This window comes from Sycon ciliatum, chromosome 2 (genome assembly GCF_964019385.1).
Source record: "Sycon ciliatum chromosome 2, ocSycCili1.1, whole genome shotgun sequence".
NCBI classification, from domain to species: Eukaryota; Metazoa; Porifera; class Calcarea; order Leucosolenida; family Sycettidae; genus Sycon; species Sycon ciliatum.
In genome coordinates, this window is record NC_088644.1 from 45135580 (window position 1) to 45146880 (window position 11301).

The 11301-nt window shown below is 44.3% G+C and overlaps 1 protein-coding gene across 1 annotated transcript; it reads left to right on the forward strand.

Moving 5' to 3' along the window:
- Positions 1–502: 502 nt before the first annotated feature.
- Positions 503–1279, forward strand: LOC135810616 (uncharacterized). Its single transcript, XM_065324109.1, has one exon. The coding sequence runs from the start codon at positions 503–505 to the stop codon at positions 1277–1279; it is 777 nt and encodes a 258-aa protein (XP_065180181.1).
- Positions 1280–11301: the final 10022 nt, after the last annotated feature.

Here is an 11301-nt window from a genome sequence, read left to right on the forward strand (position 1 = left end):
GTTTCAAGTTTCGGTAATGGAGAACGTACTTTGTCTTGTCCCTCAAATTTGGTACAAGTTTGAGAGCATCTACTCCGGAAGAATTGAGTTTATCAACAAGCTCCTGCTGGTATGGAGATAGCATGTCCTCATTGACGGAAAGACGTTCCGGAGCAACTGGATAATCGTTGTGCTCCTCATGAAGTTCGTGTGGATAATCCAGATCACACTCGACGATATACCCCGATGAGGAATCATCTTGAGTATTCAGTATCTTGTTCAGGAGTTTCTCTGATGGTTTCTCCCACCGAAAATCAGACACTGGGAGATGCTGTGACATTGCCCAACCATAGAGATTGTTGGCATCGAGATACTGGATAAATGACGATGGCTGATCAGCATCAAATTTCTCCTGATAGTGATTATTAGCAGCAGCATATCGTTGTGAGACCATCGACACACCGCCTCTCATTCCTGATTCTACAAACAAGTGCTGATCATAGCCTGTTAGTAATTACAAGTCATGATAATCACCAAGAGCATCAGTATCTCTAGTGATTGGCTTCGGATGTTAGAGCCACAAGTTGCCACCATCTTGGGTACATGGTCCCTTACCGTCAACCAGACCAAGACAGAATTCACAGCCATCCAGCGAGAGGCCGATCGTGCTGATGAGCCATGGCGTATGGTCAAGAAACTCGGCTCTCTCCTTGGTGATGCAGAGGATGTCACCCGCAGAAAGCAGCTTGCGGCGATAGCGTTTAAGTCCCTCTGCCAGTTATGGAAGAGAAGAGACCAAGTGAGTCTGGAGGTGCGCGTCCGGCTGTATAACTGCTTCGTGTTACCTGTCTTGCTTTACAACTGCTCCACATGGGGCATCACTCGACAGACAATTGAAGCGCTGGAATCGTATCATCGGCGGCAACTTCGGCATATCTTGGGTATCAGGTGGCCCAACCGACTGTCGAACGATTTGGTTTTTGAGCGCTGCAGTGCTGCTCCACTTGGCAACATTCTGGTGAATGCAAGATGGCGGTTGTTTGGCCACATCCTGCAATCAGATGAGCACACACCGGCTAGGGAGGCCATGAGTGGATTCTTTGGCTGCTCCGTGCCGGGATACCGTGGGCGGCCGCGGATCACGCTACCAGTCCTGCTGAATCAAGACGCGGAGCGAGTCGGCTGCCGTCTGAGGACTCCAAGGGACTTGCAGCTGATGGCTCAGCGAGCACTGGATCGCCGTGAATGGACATATCTGTGCAACGCAGTTACAGATGCGTACAAGGCAGAGTACTGGTGAAGGAAGTTGGCACTGCAATGGTTTGAGCTACATTCTTTGTTGTTGGTACTCTGATTATCCATATTATCCGTATTCACATGGCCTTTGCCATTCATTCAGTATATTAATGTCATCAATAATGATATTTAAAGAGTCAGCGTGGAGAAAGCAATTTTATTAGTGCAATTAGGAGTATAATCGATGCAGACATGGCCAGACAACAACAAGTTCGTGGAATTTTTAAGGATTTTTATGTTATTCAAAATCGATTTTCGTGTTCCGCTCATCAGTGAATAGTATCGGAACTGAGGGTACTGTGTACAAAAATAGAACATTTTATAACAGCATAATTAATTAAAAGTGTGAACAACAAAGGAAGTGCTACAGCATTACATAATAGGTGTCAAACATAGTGCTAACGTATATAACTGAGTGCAGCCACAAAGCAAGAAGTGATACAGTGCAACATGACACAACATTTACATCTGATAACCAGCTACGAGAACAACTTTAGCGCGACTACGTGCTTCTTTTGTTTACAAAGAACAGGATTATGCACACGAATACATACAGCTTCCAGAACCTTCAGCTGCTTAACATAACTTGCACGGCACAAAACAGAAAAGTGAGAATCATCGTACACACTAAGACAATCTGGACGTGATAACAAGTGACAAAATACAGCTGACTTTTTGCTCACGTCGCTCTCTTCCGTCTCATCCCGCTCCTTTCCTTCGACCTCCTCCGCCCTATCCTCGTCCTCCGTCTCATCTTCATCATCATCGTCCTCATCACCACCATCATCATCATCATCAGTCACTTCCTCATCATCCGTTTGATGCTCAGTCTCACTGCACTCCTTATCAGCCTCCAACATGGCTCCATCATCTCCACCAGCATCACAAGTCGTTTGACCGCTGCTCCGCGTCACCGCGCTAACATCCAGCTTACTACCGTCCAAAAGGAACTACTTTGCCGAGGCACGGACTTCGGTATTCCTCCAAGCAGCAACAAGAAAGAGGTCATCCTAACAGAATTTGAATTATTTCACAAAAAACTCATCAACCTTACGCCAGTATCTAATGCCCAACAAGCCGTATGCACTGCCAGTGTTAGGGCAATAGCGGAGGAGCATGCCGAGAAGCCTCCTGATCGTAGCACATTCTCCTTATCTCGTGAACATCTTAAAACTCGCCAGGAACTCATTAAAAACAATGCGATCATTATCACCCGACCTGACAAAGGACGGGCCACAGTCATCCTCACTAGAGAGGAATACCTTTCTAAAATGGCAGTCATCCTTGATGATACCTCGAAGTTCTCAAAATTAGGCCCAGTCGCGACTCATGACAACACCGTAAAAGTAGAGAAGAACCTAGTTACGTATCTCAAGCGACTAAAAGCCGAAAAGGAAATTACCAATGGCGAGTTTCTTAAAATCAAGCCAATGGGTTCCATCCGTCCACGACTTTATGGCTTGCCAAAAATACATAAAACCAATTGTCCTTTGCGACCGATACTATCAATGGTTTCATCTCCACAGTACAGCATTTCTAAGTGGCTCTGTGTTATTCTCGGGGTCGTACAAAGTTATTACTGTACGCGCACAGTGAAAGACAGTTTCCAGTTTGTAGATATCTTGCGCTCTCATCAGGTTCCCGCTAGTGCTCATATGTGTTCATTTGACGTAGTATCATTGTTCACGAACGTACCATTGGATGAGACAATCGATATTATTTTGTGCTGATGTACTGTATCGAAATGATTCGGTAGATACTCCTTGGTTGTCGGAGACAGCCTTCCGTAAGTTAATGTCCTTGGTCACTACTGGCGTAGAGTTCTCGTTCAACGACATAATGTATCGGCAGGTGGACGGTGTGGCCATGGGGTCCCCCCTTGGACCCGTTTTGGCAAATATATTCGTTGGATACTGTGAATCCTTGATCAATGAGTCGATGTGGCCTAAGGTATACGTTCGTTTCGTCGATGATTCTTGTACATATTTTGATTCCGTTGAGCAATGTGACACATTCTTTCATCATCTAAACAACCTACACCCAGCGCTTAGATACACATGTGAGCATGAGCATGACAACAAACTCGCCTTTCTGGATGTGCAGGTAGAAAAATCTAATAACAGCGTCGTAACATCAGTCTACCGAAAGCCCACTTTCACTGGGCAGTACATCGTCTATGATTCATATTGCTCACATCAATACAAGGTGAACCTGGTACGTAACCTGGTGGGGAGAGCAAAGCGGCTCTGTTCTGAAACGAAGCTAAACGACGAGCTGGAATTTCTCAGATCAATATTCCTTAAGAATGGATACCCACATGACTTATTGAACAAAATACTGAAGCAAGAATCTAATAACAAAGATACATTCACAGGTCCTCGGAAGTGTCCTATCTACTTATGCCTGCCTTGGAAAGGCAACGCGTCTGTCAGCATGTCCAGAGCTATCAAGACCCTAGTCAATAAAACATACTTTGCTGCCCACTTCATCCCCGTGTTCACCACGGTACGTGCGTTCATGGTGAGGAAGGATGTCCTACCTCCCCAGCTTTCAAGCCATTTGGTTTATCTCTTTGAGTGCCGGAATTGTGCTGCCCGGTACGTTGGTAGGACTCTTCAACACCTGAACGCACGTATCAGACAACATGTGCCGTTGCACTTATTACCACCAGCAGCCAGAGCAAAGCGGCCAAAGCGTGGTAGGCCGTGTAAGAACCCAGTTAGCTCAGTAGACAAACACGCTGTGCCGACAGCGCCGCCTGTTCCCGTGCCACCACCGGCCCCACCACCTGGGGTGCCGTGGGTGGCTGGGGCTGGGGTGGGTTTGCCATCATTGACCTGGCCACCACTTCTCGACCCACTGCAAACGGCAGCGGAGCCTACTCTAGCACAACATCATCGTCCCGGAATGGAGGAGGGGCCACCGAGAGACAATGAACCTTCACCTCGGCAGTTGCCCTTGCCTCCACCTGAGCCACCCCCTTTACCTTTGGTGACTACCGAGACGGTGGTCCCCCCCCGTGCTGGGATCCACGGTGCCGACTGTGTCTGGACAGAGAGGGAGATCATCGACAAACCAAAATGAAACCAATATCCTCACTCATAGACCCAGAAGAAGCACAGCAAACTATTCACTTGAAATTTATGCACGGAATGGACTTGGCCCACGCAAAATGGACAATGGAAATGGGTGTGCAGTAGCAGAGAACCCAGCAACGGTGACGCGGAGCAGCGGTCAAACGACTTGTGATGCTGGTGGAGATGATGGAGCCATGTTGGAGGCTGATAAGGAGTGCAGTGAGACTGAGCATCAAACGGATGATGAGGAAGTGACTGATGATGATGATGATGGTGGTGATGAGGACGATGATGATGAAGATGAGACGGAGGACGAGGATAGGGCGGAGGAGGTCGAAGGAAAGGAGCGGGATGAGACGGAAGAGAGCGACGTGAGCAAAAAGTCAGCTGTATTTTGTCACTTGTTATCACGTCCAGATTGTCTTAGTGTGTACGATGATTCTCACTTTTCTGTTTTGTGCCGTGCAAGTTATGTTAAGCAGTTGAAGGTTCTGGAAGCTGTATGTATTCGTGTGCATAATCCTGTTCTTTGTAAACAAAAGAAGCACGTAGTCGCGCTAAAGTTGTTCTCGTAGCTGGTTATCAGATGTAAATGTTGTGTCATGTTGCACTGTATCACTTCTTGCTTTGTGGCTGCACTCAGTTATATACGTTAGCACTATGTTTGACACCTATTATGTAATGCTGTAGCACTTCCTTTGTTGTTCACACTTTTAATTAATTATGCTGTTATAAAATGTTCTATTTTTGTACACAGTACCCTCAGTTCCGATACTATTCACTGATGAGCGGAACACGAAAATCGATTTTGAATAACATAAAAATCCTTAAAAATTCCACGAACTCGTTGTTGTCTGGCCATGTCTGCATCGATTATACTCCTAATTGCACTAATAATGATATTCTTGTTTGTATTAGTTCATGTGACACCATTTTCTATTTTTCTTAGCCTGCCTGCCTGCTGGCGGCCTTTTTTCGCATGGTTCGGTGCAAGCGAATTTGGGCGAGCCCATTGACGCGGGAGCACAAATAATAATAATAATAATGATAATTACCAAGAGTCTGACAGTCGAATTTCACCCACATTGTCTCAGCATGTTTGTAGTCATCGTCACTCACCCCCTCATCAGACAGTGAAGAATAGAACTTACTCTGTGCTGGTAGCTGAGTCTCATCGAACCTGGAGAAGCTGTTCATGTACTCATAGGGGTATACTCCTTTCCTCATCAACAGCTGATGGTTTGACAACGTCTTGGTGAAAATGAATGAGTCATCTGGTGTCGTTTTCACCAGTCTATCAAGTGAGGCATTGAGAAACTGACAGCTGTCGATGAACCGGAACTGTCTCCATGTGAATGAGATGAATTTCTCCATGTTGTTGGGAATGACTGATATCTCACCCACAGTTTTACTCTTACACACCGTCCTTATCCGTGTATGTGACGGTCTCAACATCTGTCTTGCCGATTGCTCCGATGAGATGATGACTGTCATAGCCTTTCAGGTTGTGAAAAACCACAGGGATGTGCTGCTTGTATGGATAAATTCTGAGTTTGATGTTACAGTCATTGTGTGCGGCACCGCGGAAATCACCAGTGATGTGATCGTGATCACGGACTCTATCATCACCAAGTTTCTTTTTACAAATCCAACAGTCTTCTGTCTCTCTGAACAATTTTTCTTGATCCTTAGAGAGATCCATCGGTGCTGGATTATTGAGTGCTGATTGGATTTTCTTCTCCTCAGCTTTGAGTTTATCAAAGAATACATCCATGGCATCAGCACCTCGATAGAAACACTGACTTGTCATCACTCCGTCAGAACGCACCACGACGTAACCAAAACCACAAGGAACATGCTGTGAATCCCGGCTGGTTTGTTGGCTTTTCACTCCATCAATTTTCTTGATCAGTGCCTCAGTGTCAGCATAGATTACATAGGGACATTGTAGCATTTTGTGATGATTAATGAACTTCAGTGTTGGTTGATTTCCATCGTCATCCGGTTCTGGTAACACCATATGTGCTGATAATCCAGTGACATTATCACAATACTCCTGATGATTGCTCAGGGATTTCTCTGTGTTGTGTGATTGGAGACATCTTGTACAGAAGAATTTCCTGGCTTTATGCTTTAACTGATCGTAGCACAATCTGCTGAAATCTTTGATCCAACAGTAGTGATTCTGATCTTCTTTTTGGTATAGTAGAAGATTGATCACTTCCTCACCTCTTTTCTTTGTCAGCAGTAGTGGATAGATCACGTTATCTTCATACCCAAAGACATTGATAGCTAGGCTGTTTTGCTTCTCGACTTTGGAAATTTGACTCAGTGGTGTTGGAAAATCGATTCTGAACAGATCAAGTTTGTTGCTATAGTCTGTATACTGAGTTACCCTGTCACTAGTCTTCTTTGCTGGATACAGAGCTGAGAGCAGTGCCCACATCAGACATTTATCATCCTTATTCTTTACATTGATGATTGCCTTCTTTTTCTTGAGGTCGTTCGGTAAATCAATGTAGGATTTACCTCTCATTGGCTGATATGCTGCTACATCAACATAAAATCTGGTGATGTGATTGATGTGCCAGTTTGATCCATTCTGTACCCACTTATCGATATTTCTATGAATTTGTGAGTGTGCCGTTCGAATACCGTCATCAATCTCATGAGATGTTGTGACTGTCATTGGTCCACTCCTAAAGTATGGTGTGTCTGTGGTTGTTGTGTCATCTCCTTTCTCCATTTCTACTTGTAATGTCAGACTGACTTTCACACCTTTGAGATTTTCCAGTTCTTTCTGTATCAATGTTCTCAGTGGAATGTTGATACTATCAAAGAATATATACAGATCTGGATGATTCTCTTTCGGTTCATAGATGAACGATTTCAGAATCCCTTTGGGTACTGACTTTGAGACTGTGAACGGTGGTGTGACAATCGGTTTCCTCTTCCGATTCTCCCGAATCTGTTGCTTGAGCCGATTCTTTCTTTGGTCTAATTTTTTATGAATCCACCGGAGTTGTTTCTCAGTCTTGAGTTTCTTCCCGTCATAGGTGATAGTGAGTTTGCTCAGGTCAAATTCCATCTTTACACTACACAAGGATTTTTCCAATCAGTGATAGCATTACTGTATAATCACTACCCTCTAATAAAGGATAGATCTGACCGTGGATTCGAGTCACAAGATCGTGGGTTCGAGTCTCGAATTTGGTTTTTTTTCTTCTTCTTTTTTCTCTTCTCTTCTTTTTCCTCTTCTCTCTTTTTTTTCACAAGACACGCTCTGATCAGATCATTGGCATGTGTTCATGTGTTCTCAGAAACAGGATTCAGACATGCGCATTGTGGCATGTGGTCTCAGTTTCTTGTTGTGAAACAGGATTCAGACATGCGCATTGTGGCATGTGGTCTCAGTTTCTTGTTGTGAAACAGGATTCGGACATGCGCATTGTGGCATGTGGTCTCAGTTTCCGGGATTCGAACCCGTGACTCTCGATTTCTTATCCTGTGTGTAGTAGATTTACCAACCAGGCTATCGGGGTCAAACACATATGTAGTTGTTTATGCCTATTAGTACTGACAAGAGTCCGGATCCTGAGTTGTTGACAGTTAGTAGATCTACCCCGTGATTTTTTTCTACAAACAAATCTGCTACTGTGATCCGTGATCACAACCAGCTGAGTTGATCAAACGGGACCCAGTCCGAGTCGGAGCTTTTTCAGAGCTCACAGTCATATTTTTCAGTTTCGGAGTCGGAGCTTTTTCAGAGCTCACATATTTTTCAGTTTCCGAGTCGGAGCTTTTTTTTCAGAGCTCACATATTTTTCAGTTTCCGAGTCGGAGCTTTTTCACAACCAGCTGAGTTGATCAAACGGCACCCAGCTGTCGAATCTTGCCGAGTACCCTTTCCACCTCACAAGGACTTGTTTCTTCTTGTTGTCCTTTCGGAGCACTTTCTCGATCCGGTAGATTTCTTGAGTAGTTTTCTGGAGCTCTTGTTCATAGAACGACCCATCAACGGGTTCACCATCGAGGTCCTTGACAGAGTACGTAGTAGGTCTGGTCGGGAGAATATTGGTGATCCGGAATACCTCCTCGGTCCAGTTCGGAGTGTATCCTTTCTCGAAATGTCGTTTCTGCTTCACCAGTCGGACGTGGTCATCTATCTGGAATTTAGTGGACCTGGATAGTGGAGATTTCTCACCCAGTGAGTCATGGATTCGATCGGCGTTCTTCTCCCGTGATGCCTCAGTTGGTGTCATCCGAACACCTCTGTGTTTTGTCGTGTTGTACTTCTCTACCAAGTGCTGCTACCCACAGTCAACTGGGAACTTGTGGCCAGGCACAAGGGGTACATGGATGCAGCTAATGGGGTCGCTTTCGGCACTTGTGCCAGTGGTTGTGAGACTTACCCACTCACCCCCACCGATAGGCGCTGCATCTGCCGCTAGGGTTTATCGGGTGTTAGCGGCCGTCGTGAGTTCCCTTCGGGAACGGATACGATAATTTACTTTTTACTTTACTTACTTCTCTACCAAATGTGGAAGGACATCGATGTACCTGCTGGTGGAGTTAGCACTGAAGTATTTCCACATCCTGGTTTTCAGAGTTCGGTTGAAACGCTCAACTACAACAGCCTTTCCTTCGTTGTGAGTGCTGTACATCGTGATCTGATTCTCATCAAGCCAGTGTTTGAACGTTCGATTATAGAACTCGGTACTCTGATCAACCCACAGCTTACGTGGTTTCCTGCTGCTAGTTTTCACGATGGATCGAAATGCTGATTGGATGTCAACACCTTTCTTGGATTGGAGTGGGACAACCCAAGCATATCGGCTGAACAGATCAATGACAGTAAGCAGAAATTTGATTTCATCATTGTATTTACGAAAAGCTGTCATGTCCACGAGATCGGCAGACCAGATTTCATCAATCTCACTCACAGTCACTTGTCTCCTTGTGAAATTTACACGCTTGGGCTTGTGTAACTCATCAGCCAGATCATCCGTCCATTTCGTATCTATCTTTTTTTTACTCCTAAACCTATCATCTTGAACAAACCGGACAGGAATCCACCTTCTCTGATTTCCGATTTCTTGATAAATTGTGAACATGATCGACCACATACTGAGTATTTACCCTTGACATATGGTTGACCAGTTGATGTGACTTCTCCTTGTATTCCCCTCATCTGTTGCTTTTTCTTACACGATAGGCAATGAACATTCATCTTTATCTATCTATCTACTTTTTTATTTCTCATGGATACAAAGATGTGCCAACAATCCCATATTTTCACAGTTTTCATTCAAGGTCTCATCAATCTTTTCAGCACAAACTAGTCTGAAATTTCCATTATTCATCTTGTCAAGCTCTGCGTTTGTCAATGACATAAAAATCTGTGGATTATTGGTAAATATGTGAATGTTGATCGTGTCATGCTCCTGATCATCTTTCGTGAGTTCCAAACTCACCCCCAGAATATTGTCACGGAACTGTGGAATGTTGGAGAAAGAGTATCCAAACCCAACTGTCCCACGGGAGATTATGTGATACATTTTCATGTTTGTCTATCTATCTTTATTTTCTTCACCGAATTGCCATCATAAACGATTATATGAACCCTGTTGCGTAGAAGTATACCGATGAGAATTCCAAAGATTTTCTATCAGTGAAGATGAGTTCCCCTTGTAAGATTTACAAACTAGTGAGCAAACATACCGATCAGGTATACGTTGGCTCCACTTGTCCACCACTGAAAAATAGGATGGGTCTTCATAGATCCACTTTCAGAGCATATCAAAAAGGTAATCATAATTTTATGAAACTCGGATGTTGAGCCATAAATAAATGTGGAAGAGAAAAGGACATATGGATACGAGTTAAGAGTAACTCTCCATCACTGTAACATGATACTATATACAGTCAGAAAGTGCAATAACTAGGCACAAAACTGACAGAGTACTGAAACATTCGACGTCCTGACACCTAGCTTCAACACATCTCCGTAGCGCTAACCGACAGCCTTCCAACTTGGAAGGTTCAAGGTTATGGAAAAGACCAAAGAGGGGAAGGCAAGCGCAACGAAAACGAGCAAAAGCCACAGTCCCAACGGAACAAAGAATGTCGATTGTTACTGGACGATGACGAGACCAGTACGATATTTGACAAAGCGGTCTAACTACAATTCGAAGCAGCAAAGCAGCACACCACCCAACTTGGGTGGGTCATAAATATCAAAGATAAGTAAAGAAAGGGAAGCTTTGCGAAAACGAATTGTACAAGCCGAAAGCCAAACTCCTACAGTACTCCTCATGCATGACATTGTGATGGACTAATTGACAGTAACAATCGACATTCTTTGTTCCGTTGGGACTGTGGCTTTTGCTCGTTTTCGTTGCGCTTGCCTTCCCCTCTTTGGTCTTTTCCATAACCTTGAACCTTCCAAGTTGGAAGGCTGTCGGTTAGCGCTACGGAGATGTGTTGAAGCTAGGTGTCAGGACGTCGAATGTTTCAGTACTCTGTCAGTTTTGTGCCTAGTTATTGCACTTTCTGACTGTATATAGTATCATGTTACAGTGATGGAGAGTTACTCTTAACTCGTATCCATATGTCCTTTTCTCTTCCACAATAATTTTATGACCTCATTCATTCTGCTTGATCTCGGACATGTAGAAATTGTCCAGATCGACTCTCTGTCAATGTTTGATGAAGATGAGCTTAAGAGGAGAGAACGATACTGGATCGAAAAACTGGATACCGTGAATAAAAACAGACCCGGTAGATCCACATCAGAGTATTACCAAGATAATCATGATATGATTTGGGAACGTGCCAATGAGAGAGTTGAATGTCAAACATGTCAGAAGTCTTATCCAAGAAACAACAAATCCCATCATGAAAAAACGAAATTCCACAAACTCAGCGAATGCTAAACTGATGATGCTTA

What these genes read in the sequence shown, in the direction of transcription:
- LOC135810616 (XM_065324109.1), top strand. Translation starts at nt 503, where the DNA reads ATGATAATCACCAAGAGCATCAGTATCTCTAGTGATTGGCTTCGGATG.